General features: G+C 36.1%; 2 protein-coding genes across 5 annotated transcripts in view; one reads left to right on the forward strand and one right to left on the reverse strand.

The window, feature by feature from the left end:
• The first annotated feature begins 724 nt into the window (after window positions 1-724).
• On the forward strand, window positions 725-8459 carry pccb (propionyl-CoA carboxylase subunit beta). Its single transcript, XM_051918528.1, has 15 exons — window positions 725-998; window positions 1090-1209; window positions 3537-3605; window positions 3705-3761; window positions 3863-3976; window positions 4536-4646; window positions 4806-4914; window positions 5070-5190; window positions 5304-5385; window positions 5474-5597; window positions 5952-6059; window positions 6191-6291; window positions 6369-6467; window positions 7924-8023; window positions 8174-8459. Exons 1-15 carry the CDS (start codon window positions 756-758, stop codon window positions 8293-8295), a joined length of 1680 nt encoding a protein of 559 aa, XP_051774488.1. The 5' UTR covers window positions 725-755; the 3' UTR covers window positions 8296-8459.
• stag1a (stromal antigen 1a) overlaps window positions 8458-15594 on the reverse strand; it is a 49401-nt gene continuing 42264 nt past the window's right edge. The window contains exons 23-34 of one of the 4 annotated variants that reach the window (XM_051918507.1): window positions 15450-15542; window positions 15178-15352; window positions 14668-14807; window positions 14221-14322; window positions 13952-14100; window positions 13729-13857; window positions 13314-13519; window positions 13039-13186; window positions 11519-11632; window positions 11323-11437; window positions 10922-11002; window positions 8458-9573 (exon numbers count right to left, since the gene is read on the reverse strand). In XM_051918507.1, coding sequence (XP_051774467.1) covers window positions 9550-9573; window positions 10922-11002; window positions 11323-11437; window positions 11519-11632; window positions 13039-13186; window positions 13314-13519; window positions 13729-13857; window positions 13952-14100; window positions 14221-14322; window positions 14668-14807; window positions 15178-15352; window positions 15450-15542 — 1476 coding nt within the window. In that variant the 3' untranslated portion in view covers window positions 8458-9549. Of the gene's footprint in view, window positions 9574-10921; window positions 11003-11322; window positions 11438-11518; window positions 11633-13014; window positions 13225-13313; window positions 13520-13728; window positions 13858-13951; window positions 14101-14220; window positions 14323-14667; window positions 14808-15177; window positions 15353-15449; window positions 15543-15594 lie in introns of those variants that run through there. The other 3 variants (XM_051918500.1, XR_007933407.1, XR_007933405.1) reach the window with 3 other exon arrangements.

Raw genomic sequence — 15594 nt, forward strand, 5'->3', positions numbered from 1 at the left:
AGTTTCCCACATTCTTTAAAACATCTTCCTTTGTGTTCAACATTACAAAAGAAAACGTATACAGGTTTGGAACAACCTGAGGGAGAGTAAGTGATGACAGCATTTTCATTTTTGGGTGAACTATCCCTTTAATTCTGCTCGTACGCGTCTCACTTCTTTTTAGTATTAATGTGAATTTTGGACTAAAGTACTCATACTAAAAATAAAAAAAAAAGTTATTGTGAACTGCGAATAAAAACAATAATAACAACAGAACGTTTAACATTTTATGTAAAATAAATATATTACGTTACATCCCTATTGAATATCTTCTTCAAACGTAGTATTTAATGAGGAATTAGGATCTTGTAAAAGGGAAGAAAAAACGATTACCTGAATAAGAGAGAAATATAGATTTACATATAGAGAAAGACGTCCGTTACCTTTCACTTTTAAAATGCAGTAAGGAATCTAGCCTTAAATTATTATTATTTTTTTCAAGTGCATTTAGGAATATAAAGTTACATTTGTTCAAAAGCGATTCTCACAACAGCTTGGTAACAGTTGGGAACTGTAGTTTATCATTGTTGACATTAAAATGGACTACATCTATCAAGTTCGCCTAAAAACGCACATCTCTGCAGTGATTGGTTCACTCAATCACACCCTCTTAGCTAACCGAGTAGTTATTGGTTGTGAAAAGTAGGCGCTTGTTGGTGATTGGCTGAAGACATCGACAGGGTTTCGACATAATCTGTGTCCTCAGTGTAGCAGTGATGGCGACCTACACGTTAATGCGGAGTAGCCTGGGACTTTTACATGGCCTAAAATGTTCTTTTAAAAGTGTAGGTCAGATTCCGTACGGCGCAACCGCTGGGGCAATTACCCAGTCGAAAGTACTGCAAAATGCAAGATGTTATTCTGTTAGCCATCTGTCTGTACATGAGAGAATTGAAAAGAAACGAAAGGCAGCGCTTACAGGGGGAGGACAGCTGAGGATAGCTGCACAGCACAAAAGGGTAAGTTATGAAAACTTATTGCAGAATTGATGCAGTTGACATAAGTGAAAGCACAACAGTCCAAGAAGAGCTGCGAAATGCCTGTGCGCAGGGTAAACTGACCGCGCGCGAGAGAGTGGAGCTCTTGCTGGACCCGGAGTCGTTCGTGGAGTATGACATGTTTGTGGAGCATCGCTGTTCTGACTTTGGCATGGAGGCAGATCATAATAAGGTATGTCACCTCCACCTCTCAGGTCAAGGAAACTACATACAGAATGCAGAAATATTCCCATTTTGCATGTCATGAGTTATGAAATAACAGCATCGTTAAATGATTTTACTCACGAATGAGTGCAAAAGCAAGATTGTGTCTATTGCAGTTTTAGGTCATTCTATGAAACGGGCAGTTTGACATATTTTGAAAGATTTTAAAAGACTTTAAACCCCCTGTTAACCAAATAAAGTGTTTTAAGTTAGTGGTTCTCAACCAGAGGGCCCCCAATACTAAAACTATTTAGTATTAAAATAATATTAATTAAAATATTACTCAAATTTAAAATGCTACACTAAAAACACTAAAAAAAGATGTATGACAGTAAACTATTTTATTTATATTACAGAAGTACCAGTGGTACATATTAGCTAAGATATGACAGTTTTTATTATTGTCTTGCACAAAGTGGGGTTTAAGTGTTAGTTTCTAATACATATACCTATAATAAAAACAAAAGGATAGCTTTTATTGTTATGCACATTTTAAAACATTTGAGGAAAAAAAAAAAAAAAAAAAAAAAAAAAAAAAAAAAATATATATATATATATATATATATATATATATATATATATATATATATATATATAAATAGAATGAGGAGAAGAGATTTGATAAGTTTATTTTCTTGAAGAAAATACAATTAAGTGGATACTGAATTTTTAGTTATGATTTGACGTCTATAGCAACACATTAAAGGTGCAATATGTAAGAATTTTGCAGTAAAATATCCAAAAACCACTAGGCCAGTGTTATATATTTTATTCAGTTGAGTACTTACAATATCCCAAATGTTTGCAACTATTTGTAAATCGTGAGAAAATTGCAATTTTAACCAAGGCGTGTGAGGAGTCGCCTGTCAATTGCGTCATACCTGCATTACCCTCGGTTTCTGTTTTTATTTTGTAGAAACCATGGAAACACCAAATACACTTTAATATTTACATGTTTTAATAGACAAGGGAACAACTGTTTTGATACATTTATAGACAGAAAACTAATTATTGTTATGTAGCTCAACATGTTTAGTCTTATTGTTTAGGCTAAATCTAATTTTCTTGATTTTTTTTGTGAGTACCATGCTTTACCATGCCTCAGAGAAAAACACTATTTTGTGAAGTAGCTAACATAGCATAATCAGATGCAGCTTTATTTTTAGTAACAGTAATACAGCATTTTCTCCATCATACAATATGTTTTAAAATTAATTGCATACCATTTAGCAACACAAGCCATCCAGCATTTAATTTTAATGATATTCTAAAATCGATCTAGCTTACTGCAGTGTGTAACAAATGTCTCATAGCAGCCACCGAGGGAAAGCACAAAGTAACGTTATAACATTTTCAACACACTTAAATGTATCTAATATGATAAACAGAGCTGTGTTACCTCATACTCATGACCGGAAAAGCGGAAGCGGCACCGGCGACTGTGGCATAATAAAAGTTCCGCCGCTCGCGGCGTGTGTCGCGCAGTCGCTCCAGCGGCCTCGTTCAGCTCCCACAACACTCGGTCCTGCTCTGCTTCATACTACAGTAACGTTAATAATCGCATCCATGAACACGATTTCTTCCCGAGTCCTATCCCAATTCTATTCCACCGTCCGTTGAGGTGTAGACCACATGTCCCAAGATTCTGCGCTCAAACTTGGCGTCATCAAGCTACGCCTTTGTTTTGAATAGGCCTCTAGCGGACAGAAAATATTACATATTGCACCTTTAAAGGGTTAGTAAGTCCTTCATTCATCTTCGGAACACAAATTAAGATATTTTGATGAAATCTGAGAGGTTCATTTATCCTCCATTGAAACGAAATTACCATCATTCAAGGTCCAGAAAAGTAGTAAAAACATTGTTAAAATAGTCAACGTGACTACAGTGGTTCAACCTTAATATTATGAAGCGACGAGAATACTAATTTTTGTACACAAAAACAAAATAAAAATATTTCGTTGCGGAGCTTCTGTGTTTACGTCTGAACGCCGGCTCAATATCGGCCAATACTTTTTACTACTTTTCTGGACCTTGAATGATGGTAATTTCGTTGCTTTCAATGGAGGATAAAAAAAAAACCTCTCGGATTTCATCAAAAATATCTTAATTTGTGTTCCGAAGATGAACAAAGGTCTTACGGGTGTGAAATGACATGAGGGTAATTAATGACAGAAATTTCATTTTTGGGTGAACTAAACCTTTAAATGTTAGCATCACTTATTCTTATTTTTAACACTTGTAGTTGAGGGATCTAAAAGTACATGATTTTCCTTATCTTGTCTGTGTTTTCAGTACCCAGGAGACAGTGTAGTAACCGGCCAGGGAAGGATCAATGGCAGACTGGTCTATGTTTTCAGCCAGGTATGATACTAGCTTTCAAACATAGGTTTGCAATATTAAAATATTTTATTTTAATGTTTCCATTCTCTTGTCATGAGTGAAATGCTCCTTTGTCCTCAGGACTTCACCGTGTTCGGAGGCAGTTTATCAGGAGCTCATGCACAGAAGATCTGCAAGGTGAGACTGGTTGAGCATGTTTTGGACCTGACTAAAGTCTTAAAATAAATCCCCAGGCATAAAACTGTCAAACAGTAAAATCACTGCAATTTAATTCTTAGATCATGGACCAGGCAATGATGGTTGGAGCCCCAGTAATCGGTCTCAATGACTCTGGTGGAGCCCGCATTCAGGAAGGCGTCGAGTCCCTTGCAGGATATGCTGATATATTCTTGGTAAGCTAAATAGCTTAACGCAGCTATATATTTGATATATACACTACCATTCAAAGGTTTGGGGTTAATAATATTTTTTAATGTTCTCTTATGCTCACTAAGGCTGCATATATTTGATCAAAAATACAGTCAAATTGTGAAATATTACATATATTAAAGTATAATTTATTCCTGTGATGGCAAAGCTGAATTTTCAGCATCATTACTCCAGTCTTTAGTGTCACATGATTCTTCAAAAATAATTCTTATATGCTGATTTGCTGCTCAAGAAACATTTCATATTATGATCAGTGTCAAAAACGAGATAATATTTTTATATTTAATATTTTAATATTTCTGTGGAAACCATGATTTTTTTATTTTTTTTTCAGGATACTTTGATGAATAGAAAATTCAAAATAACAATGTTTATTTGAAATGGAAATTTTTGTAACATTAAAAATGTCTTTACTGTCACTTTTGATCAATTTAATGCATCCTTGCTGAATGAAAGTATTAATTTCTTAAAAAAAAAATCTTACATACATACTAACTCTGGACAATTGCATTTGTTCTTCAGCGGAACGTGATGGCCTCAGGTGTAGTTCCTCAGATCTCTCTCATCATGGGCCCGTGTGCAGGTGGTGCCGTTTACTCTCCTGCTCTGACAGATTTTACCTTCATGGTAAAGGTAAGAAATGAAAAATTAAGAGTATAAACTGCATATTGTATTTGAAATCGGTTTCTTGTGTGTATTTTAATTTTAGAATCAGGTCCCTGCTGGCATACCCTTTTTTCATTAAATGTTTTAAGTTGTCAACTGGTATACATCTTTAACCTGTCTTTGCAGGATACCTCCTACCTTTTTATCACAGGCCCAGATGTGGTAAAATCTGTAACAAATGAGGATGTTACCCAGGAGGAGCTAGGTGGAGCAAAAACCCACACCGCTGTGTCGGGTAGGTCTATCGATTTATCCTGTGCATACATCTGAATGTATTTTATGAAAATGTTTTTGCCGTGTGAACAATTTTTTTAAAGCTTTTGTTCTCTAATCTGACTAAAGATTATCGTGGCTTACTTGTAATATAAAGAGCTTATTGTTTTCATTCAGGTGTTGCTCATCGGGCCTTTGAGAATGACGTTGATGCCCTTCTGAACTTGCGAGACTTTTTCAACTTTCTCCCACTGAGCAACAAAGATCCAGCTCCAGTCATTGAGTGCCATGATCCTCGGTGAGAAACTGTTTTAGTACTTTTTTTTTTTTTTCTTTATCAGTCAACTTATCTTGACCAGTATTTTCAGTCACATGGATTCTGCTATTATCATTTCAATTTATTTTCCTCAGTGACCGGCTGGTTCCTGGTTTGGACACTGTTGTTCCTTTTGAAACCACAAAAGCCTATGACATGCTGGACATCGTTCATGGTGTATGTGCATCTTTATTGAACAAACAGTTCAAATAGTCATGCATGAACTCATCAGGGAGTGCTTAAGATTGTCGTTTCACTCTTACAGATAGTAGATGAGAGAGAATTCTTTGAGATTATGCCCAACTACGCCAAAAATATTGTGGTGGGATTTGCCAGGATGAATGGTCGGACTGTAGGCATAGTGGGAAACCAGCCAAAAGTGGCTTCTGGTGGGTGATTTATTATATTATATTATAGTATAGTATATTATATTATAGTATAGTATAGTATAGTATAGCATAGTAATAAAAAATGAAAATTTAGCTTTACCCTCTCAGGAATAAATTACATTTGAAATTGTATTGCAAGATAAAGCAGTTATTTGAAATTTTAATAATATTTCACAATACATTTTTGATTAAATAAATGCAGCCTCAGTGAGCATAAGAGACTTCTTTCAAAAACATAAAAAAATCACCCCAAACTTTTAAACAGTAGTGGATATTATATGTAAAAAAAACTGTATAACATACATATTTATTATACATTTCACATATTTTTTATGTCCTTCTTGTATATTTTAGGCTGTTTGGACATAAATTCATCTGTTAAAGGGGCTCGCTTTGTTCGTTTCTGTGACGCCTTCAACATTCCCATCATCACATTTGTGGATGTGCCCGGATTCCTGCCAGGTGTCTGGAGACTTGCATTATCCTAACCTTAACTTTGCTGTTTTTTATTCCGAATCATTTAAGCCTGAATTGCCAACATGCATTTCCCTTTTTTAAATAAAATACTGACAGAATGTTCTGTGTTTCCACAGGCACAGCTCAAGAGTATGGAGGCATCATTAGACACGGAGCCAAACTGCTGTATGCTTTTGCCGAGGCCACAGTTCCAAAAATCACTGTCATCACTAGGAAGGTAGGAGGCAGAATGATAAGTGTGTGTGGATGGTTCTGACTAGCTTGTCTGCTGAATCCTGTTTGTCCTCTCTTCAGGCATATGGAGGTGCTTATGATGTGATGAGTTCCAAACATTTGAGAGGAGACGTCAACTATGCCTGGCCATCCGCTGAGGTCGCAGTGATGGGTGCAAAGGTAAAACTGAAGACTAATGAGCTAAAACAAATAACATGGCCAATGCACTTACATAATATGTATTGTGGTTGAATTATGGGGCTTTCTAGGGCATTTATGAGCTTAAAGCCAAACCTGCCTTTGAGCTGCATTAAAATCTCAGGATGGGTAAATATTTTATGGGCTAAATAAATGTGTCCCAGAAGTCCTTTAATAAAAGATTTAAGGAATTCTTTATCCTTTTAATCAGTGCAGAGAATTAGAAGATAGACGTGAGAGCTTCAGCCCAGTACTGCTGCTGATATACACTTACAGCAGCAATGATCACTATGCTTGGCTCTCTTCAGTGATTAAGCTGCTTGTGAATGTCCCTTCAACTCCTTTGATTTTTATGCTGGAGGCTCAAGCTGCGAGTTGAGTAACAGGTGCTGCTGACTCAGAGTTTGGATAGCACAGATCAGATCACATGTTGACTGTTTAAAGTACAAACTATAAATATTACTGCTGGGTGTCCATTAGTGACGCTAAAGCAACAATGATGCTCGTTGATATTCCTATACTGGATTAGCCATATAATATTTGTGTGTGTGCGTGTGTATACAGTGCTCAGCGTAAATGAGTACACCACCTTTGAAAAGTAACATTTTAAACAATATCTCAATGAACACAAAAACAATTTCCAAAATGTTGACAAGACTAAGTTTAAATAATTCTTTAAAAAAAAAAAAAAATTCAATAAATAAAATAAATAGTATGTATGGGGTCAGTAAGAGATTTTTTTTTTTTTGAAAGATTTCTTCTGTAAGGATGCATTAAATTGATCAAAAGTGACAGTAAAGACATGTTACAAAATATTTCTATTTGAAATAAATTGAAAATAATAATGAATAGAAATCTTTTTCAATTCTTTTGAACTTTCTATTCATCAAAGAATCCACAGAAATATTAAGCAGCAAAACTGTTTTTAACATTAATAAGAAATGTTTTGTAAGCACAAAATCAGCATATTAGAATTTCTAAAGGATCATGTGACACTGACAAATTCAGCTTTGAATAAATTACATTTTGAAATATATTACAACAGAAAACCGTTATTTTAAATTGTAATATTATTTCACAACATTTACTTTTTTTACTGAATTTTTAATCATATATATTTTTTGATAAATGCAGCTTTGGTAAGCATGAGACATTTTAAATTTCTTTAAAAAAAAAAAAAAATATCATACCTACCCAAACATTTGAACTGTGTATACCATTTGCTTTAATGTAAGACAATTTTGAAAGTGATTTTGGTCATGGAAATTAGAAAAACGCAGTCATTCAGTATCAATTTTCAAGTATTTTTTTCAGCTCTAAGTTTTACTCGTGAGTGAAATATATTAATTTTTAAAAAGTTTACAATGAACATTGATTGATCAGAGAGTGTGAAACCCTATAATATTTATGAAACGTGCTACATAATTTCATTTTCAAGGGTGCCGTTCAAATCATCTTCAGAGGAAAGGAGAATCAAGCTGAGGCTGAAGCTGAATATGTGTTGAAGTTTGCCAATCCCTTCCCCGCTGCTGTCAGAGGTGCACAGAACATTTATATTATCAACACAAAACACAGTCATCTTCACACCAGTTAGGCTTGTCGTCACAGCTCTTCACTGCCATACAGATGTGTTTGGTTCTGCTGCTACTTATGTGTTATTGCTAAATAACATTTAATGTGTTTCACAGGCTTTGTAGATGACATCATTCAGCCCTCAACCACCCGCAAGAGGATCTGTAGAGACCTGGAGGTGCTCGCCAGCAAGAAACAGACCAACCCCTGGAAAAAACATGCTAACATTCCCTTATAAATCTTTTCTCAACACTAATTTTATAGCATTTCACAACAGTATCTGTGGTTAGAGACTGGAGAGAATATCATGTTTTTACACATGGTTCATTGTGCCTTATTCCCACTTGTATGCATTATGTCATTATTTAAACATTCTCGAATCAATAAAACACTCCCACGGTTCATGATTACATATTTATTTTTTTCTGAAAAAGTGAGTTTTCCATAAGTTCACGGAAGAAAAGTTTTAGAACAGTTTTCCATTAAAAGGGAAAGTGGTACATCATTTCTAGGTTGTACAAAAGAAAACCATTTTATATTGAAAATGTACAATTTACAGGTACACTAGCAAAACTAACCGGGGCTGAGGGTGGGGAGTAATGACGATCATGGGAAACTCATGTTGTTGACAGTATAACATTTCACTTAATGAGAGCACAGGACCATAGAGCACTTAAACGGAGGCAATACTTGAATGGGCCTCACTTAACACACGGCACAACAGCCTCTGCTGTTTGATCCGGACAAGAGTAACTGATGAAAACCCTGCCGTATAGACATTTCACACAAATAAACCTCACCTAAATCTACTGGAAATAAAATACTGACCATTCAAATGTTTCTGCAAGCCAAAATACACAACATGTAATGCCCCCTTCAGGACAACTGTGTCACACACATATTTTTGGCTCTCTGACAATATCAACTGCATTTTTAACACTCTGACAAAACTTTTAGTCTTTTCCCACCTTCCTTTGTCATTTACCATAATTCTGACTATTGAAAAATATTAAGTGTTATTTTAGATGTAAATTTAGATAGATTGAAGATTGACCAACTTATAATACTGCTTGTTTTGGGAGAAAGAATCCATTCGTTGACCTGATATTAAAAGCGACTTCATTATCTAACTGTACAGGGCATCTACATAGTAGGATGGATAAACACAAATATGTACATCTTGAACATATGGGACTGTACATTCTTACATGATAAATCTGTACCATGATGTAAATCCCATCCAGTGCGATTCAGATGAGCTTATGAAGAACCTTTTTGACAGAACAATTCACCATGTGTGACATGATTGGACTGTTAAAATAATCTCTGGATAAATAAAAGCTCCTTTGTGGCGTCTGATAAAAGAGGGTTTGTGGAGAGTTCGGTCCAGAATCACTCAAACTCAACACCAGTGCTTCCGTTCCTTTGTGAATGTCTCTTCAGCCCTTGCTAAAATCAATTCAGAAGCTCTTTTTCCAGCTGTTGTGGTACCTCAGAACATGGGCATCGTGAAACCCTGCAAAAAAAAATAAATAAATAAAAAAAATCAGGTGATAATTTATTGAAAATTAGAGCTACATGATTTATCAGTATGACTATTATAATTCTAATAAGTAATATTAAAATTGTTATTACTAAATAAAATAAGAAATATTACTATTATACTGTGCAATTTACATGTTTTTTTTTTTTTAGTGTTGATTATTATATCTAAAATGAAATAAACTGAATTTAATAATTTGGGCTCTGTTGTTAATTGTAACCTTTAAAATGTTAGTTCACCCCAAAATGAAAATTCTGTCATTTATTACTCACGCTCATGCCGTTCCACACCCGTAAGACCTTCGTTAATCTTCGGAACGCAAAATGAAATATTTTTCTTTAAACCCGATGGCTCCATGAGGCCTACATAGGGAGCAATGACATTTCCTCTCTCAAGATCCATAAAGGTACTAAAAACATATTTAAATCAGTTTATGTGAGTACAGTGGTTCAATATCAATATTATAAAGCGACGAGAATATTTTTGGTGCGCCAAAAAAAAACAAAAAACGAATTATTTAGTGATGGCCGATTTCAAAGCACTGCTTCAGGAAGCTTCGGAGCATAATGACTCAGCGTGTCGAATCCGCAGTTCGGAGCGCAAAAGTCACGTGATTTCAGCAGTTTGGCGGTTTGACACGCGATCCGAATCATGATTCGACACGCTGATTCATTACGCTCCGAATCTTCCTGAAGCAATGTTTTGGAATCGGCCATCACTAAATAAGTCGGTTTTTTTTTTTTTTTTTTGGCGCACCAAAAATATTCTTGTCGCTTTATAATATTAATATTGAACCACTGTACTCACATGAACTCATTTAAATATGTTTTTAGTACCTTTATGGATCTTGAGAGAGGAAATGTCATTGCTCCCTATGTAGGCCTCACGGAGCCATCGGATTTAAACAAAAATATGTTAATTTGTGTTCCGAAGACCAACGAAGGTCTTACGGGTGTAAAACGGCACGAGGGTGAGTAATTAATGACAGAATTTTCATTTTTGGGTGAACTAACCCTTTAATAGTATAGTAATGTGCAAGTAAGGGCTCCCTATATAGTTTACAGCATTAGCTAAGATATATATATATTTTTTATCCTCAAGAAAATTTTAATTACAATTGAATTTATTTAAACACAGAACACATTTGTCAAAAAAAGTTTAATAATAAAAAAGCAAATTTATGTTTAGTTTTCTCCCCCCTGCTGTACCGAACCCGTACCAAACCGTGACATCAAAACCGAGGTATGTACCGAACTGTCATGTTTGTGTACCGTTACACCCCTAATATTTATGAGTTAAAGCTTTAGCGACTTATTCTTACCGACTCGTCCTCAATCATGGCTGCAGAGTCAAAGAAGTCTGGTCTCAGCTCTGCTCTCTCCCGCCTGTTCCTGGATGGAGGCTGCACAAGATGTGATTTAGAATTGTTTTCTATATTTAATTACATAAGTATTCTGAGACACTACACTATTTAGTAGTATCATCTGATAAATGCTGGGCAATTGTGTAACTACATCATTATGGTGGAAAAAGAGTCTTTCTCCACTGATGGACATACAAATTGCTAATATCTCATAGTATAGAAGATGTTTTACCAGTGCCTCATTTTTTGGAGGGCTCTTAAAAGTGTGAAGCGGAATTAAATATTTCCCTCAGGATAGTCACTTGTAAAGGTTTTGGAGACTGTGCGTGCCATTGTGGTGCCATCAGCTTGGACCTTACCAGATCAATGACCATAGTGTCCTCAAATTCCTCACTCATGTCTTCCAGCTGTCCTCGAGACGACATCATTACATCCTCAAAGATGGGCTCTGCGTCGTCCTCCATGAGACCACGTCTAGTTTAGAGAAATCAAAGTAACATTAACTATAGCACTTTCCTCATTTGTGAAACATCCCACATGTGTTTCTCCACGTACACAGTCTGTCGTACTCCTCCGCTACGGGCCTTCATGTAGTTCATGGCTGTGCGTTCTTTCCTGTTCACCTCCTCCATCTTTTGCTGGCCAAGCCAGGACATCTGCATCTGAGAACTGATCGAGAGGAAAACCACTTAATATACTGTGCACATACTAGCTGACATAAACCAAACAGTGTTGTAACTGTTAACTAAAACTAAGACTAGTAAAAATATTTTTTGTTAATTGAAATAAGTGTGAAATAAAATATACATTTTAGATGAAAAAAAAAAGAAATATTGCTTTGGCAGCTAACTGAATTAGAATAAGTGTAAGTTGAAGTACTAAAATGACTAAAGCTGGAATAAAATAAAGCTAAATGGAAATATTAACCCTTTAAGGCCTGTTGTTTTAGAAAACTTTTTACATTTTTAGAGAATTTTTTTTAATTTCATTTGGACATTCTCATGCTGAGAAACTGCTGATAAATTACAAAAAATATTTATAATTTTTCATTATAATTTTACATATCTTTCTTATTTGACATCCAATAACTTTTGAAAAAACATTTTTTTTGGTGAAGTTCCCCTACATGTGAGCTGCATCTGGATCAAATTTTGTGGTGACAGCATAAAGTAATCAAAATTTATAGCATTTGGAACCAAGGTAGACTTTTTGTTTAGCCCTTGAATGCCCCCTAATGGGCATTTTTAAAATTATTACTCCATGAGGAATATCTTGCGATCGACGCATTGGATTATGTTGATTTTGGACACATTCTAATTGTGAGAATCTGCTGTAAATAATGATGTGATGTGATTTTCCACAATCCGAGCATGTTTTGTGAAGTTACGAGTGAAAATGTGACATAAATGCCACATTCGTATATTATTTACATATGGGTCTTGCGGGGCTTCATGTACAAAAACTCACTCAAGTTTAGTCAAAGCCCAAAATAATGACACATGATTATCTGAGCTGTATGATGTTTTTAACACATTGCAGTACATAGCACAAAAAAGTATTTCATAAATTATGAACATTTTTTTTTATTTATCAGCAAATAACTCGGCACTACTAAAGGGTTAATCAAATTGGCTACATTCATTATCAAGTTCAGACTCTAAGCTTTCAAATGACCTATTTTGTGTTGATCATGGCAGTATTGTTGAAAAATATGATTAGCTAGGTGGCGCCCACGGGGGGTGGTGTACTGCCAGCGGTACACTTCGGGTTTAAAGGGTTAATAAAATTATAAAAATGACAAAAGCACATAACAAAATGTAAAACTCTTAAAACTAAAAATATACAAATAAAAGCTAATCAAAATATAATAAATACTATAATAGTATATAAATAATACTAAATCAACACTGAAAACAACATTAAATACACAGCATGGCCAAAATGATGGAGTAACTTCCTATTATGCCCATGGTTTTGAAATGAAATGGATGTGTTGCTTAAGCGGCTGCATTCTTTTGACCATGTAGTGTATTTTAAGATTGGGCACGCACTTATGAACATAGTCGGATTCAGACCCGGGCTCAGAGTCCTGGTCAGGGAGATGCTCAGCAGCTTGTCGCGGGTTCTCTCGAAGCACGGTGGAGGTGAGCTGGGGTGTCTGCAGGGCTCCGGGAGTCTGTAGGGTGTCATTCCTCATCATCCAAGAGCCCTCCACACTCTCCTCTGCGGAACCACGACAACACACACAAAACAGCCCATGACTGCTTACTTTTAGGCATCATAGTCAACTGAACCAACCCACAGTCCTCCTTTCTTATATTATTATGATTACATATACTGGCATCCTTACCCTCTATGCGTTTCTTGTGCAGAGATGGACGGCCCTTCTTGCTTCTTATAGATCCAGCTTTGCTGCTGCTGCTGCCGCTGGTGATGGACATGCGATCTTCATCTCCGCCCGTCAACAGAGAGTTCCTGTAGGAGATGAGCGGGAGCCAGATGTCCTCCCGCCTCTCCATCATCTGCTCTGTCATAAACTTTTCAAGATATGAGTGCCTGTAGAGTCAAAGAGAAAACAAAGTGGTACCAACATATATGTATTAATATAATCAAAAAAGTATATTATATATATATAAATTTTACTCAGTGAAAGATTATATGAAGTTCTAATGCACAATCAGAGTCTCTATTACTAAATCAAGGTAAAGCTCAAGCCCATGAGTATAAAAACCCCATTAAACAAAGTGCTCTTTAGACCAACTTACACTGTTTTCTTGTCTTGGCGGAGTAGTTTCGAGGAAAATTCACACAGAACCTCTAGGAAGGCCAGATTTGGAGGGGGATACTCTGGTCCTTTAGTATTCTGATACTTAAAGGCAAACTCAATCCCATCCCTAAACACAGCAAAAATATTTGTGAGAGGTAAATTAAAGAAGAGGTCCATCTGGTGTTTGATGAGTAATAATTTAAACACTAAACAGAAGTTACTTGTGCAGTGTGGCCACAGCTTCTCTGGTTTTGATTTGGTCCAAGCCAAAGGTGAGGGCAAAGCGACGAGCCAATTCCTTAATACCGCTCACATGAGATGAGGTCCTGTCTAAGTTAGGCCCCTGATCCTGGATCAGCTCATTAAAGAGCTGAAGAACAGAAATAATTACAGGATTATTACAATTATTATACGATTAAAATGATAATGTGAATATCTTAGTGAAGATCTTATGCCAGAACATTCCTCAAAATGGAGGCTGTCATCTCACCTGTTGTAAGCTCAGGATGAGTGTCTTGGCACACAGTATTTTGTCCGTCTGTCTGGTCTTACTTAGAGTCTCCTTGATGATGTCTCCATAATCGTTGTAGTACTGCAAGTTATGAAAGCAGTTTGTTGTAACAGTTTAAGTATTATTCTGTTCTGGAGCAGAGAACAGGATTTTCATGTCATTTTCTATGGGAGCTGAACGGCATAGGGGATTATGGCTACCAGTTGAGCAGAACAAGTGATAAGTGCATCAAAAAAGAGAGATGTTCAACTTAACACTAGAACACTAGACAGCAGCAAATCACTACAATCAATTTAATTCAGATTTTGAATACTTTCATTGTGGTTGGAAAAATGTATATGTATACTTCAGAAATAAAAGACAACCGCACAAGAGTTCTTCCACTCCAGTGGACATGTCAGGTAAGGTGATGACTGGCTGTCTTACCTTCATGTAGTGTTTGAAGATATCTGCAGCAGCTGGCATGTCTACTATATCATAAATGATGAGCTTGCTGAAGGCAGCTAGAAGGTTCCTCCTCTTGTGTAAGGCCTCAATCTTGTTAGCTTCATCCTCCTCATCACCCTCTATGTAAAAAAAAAACATGAAAACTTCAAAATATTAATGAAAAGCCTCTTATAGACTCTTACATGTTCTCAGTATCTGATAGATATCCCATTTGATACATCCATCTCAATCACTGGCGCTCATTCAGTAACTGTATGCATGTGCAAATGTTTTTCAACACATTTTCAAAAAACACATTTTATTATGTTTATTAACCAATTTTCCTGTTGAGGACCAGCAAAAAAATCCTCACAAAGTAGGGAATCACAAGTTTTACTATCCTTGTGGGGACATTTGGTCCTCACAAGTATAGCTAAACATGCCGCCATTGTTTAAAATGAAAAACTTTTAATTCACCACATCATTCATACTGTCTGTCTGTAGGCTCACCTATGCTCTGATTCTCATCATCCTGGTCAATAAACACATGGTCTAGGATGAAGTTGAGCAGCTCGTTCTGTAGGGTGCTGTCTGGATTGAAGACCAAAGGTTGCAGACCCTCTCTGGCCCCTGTGGTGAGCTGGTGACTAAAGATCATCAGCAGGTCGCATAGCAGCATGAACGCCTGGAGGAAGAAATGGGAAGGTGGCGCAATCGCAGCATGAATGACTCTTGCACAGACACGTCGCTCGTGAATGAAAGGATTAAGGTCTTTAGCTTACCTGCTCTTTAACCGGTGTGTTAACATTTGATAAACACTGCTGGCACACAGCTAAAAAAGATTTGACAACCCTCCGTAGTGCTAGAAGGTCATCCTGAAATCAAACAGAAAAATTGTCTTTTGGTTGAAAGTTGCAATAATCATTT

Source organism: Ctenopharyngodon idella, chromosome 2, assembly GCF_019924925.1.
Source record: "Ctenopharyngodon idella isolate HZGC_01 chromosome 2, HZGC01, whole genome shotgun sequence".
Classification (NCBI taxonomy): Eukaryota; Metazoa; Chordata; class Actinopteri; order Cypriniformes; family Xenocyprididae; genus Ctenopharyngodon; species Ctenopharyngodon idella.

Excerpts from the sequence above, each read along its gene's own strand:
- pccb (XM_051918528.1), top strand. The coding sequence starts at position 756 with ATGGCGACCTACACGTTAATGCGGAGTAGCCTGGGACTTTTACATGGC. Across the intron at positions 5,191-5,303 it reads ATTGAGTGCCATGATCCTCG|TGACCGGCTGGTTCCTGGTT; the intron begins GTGAGAAACTGT and ends TATTTTCCTCAG. Across the intron at positions 6,292-6,368 it reads TCACTGTCATCACTAGGAAG|GCATATGGAGGTGCTTATGA; the intron begins GTAGGAGGCAGA and ends TCCTCTCTTCAG.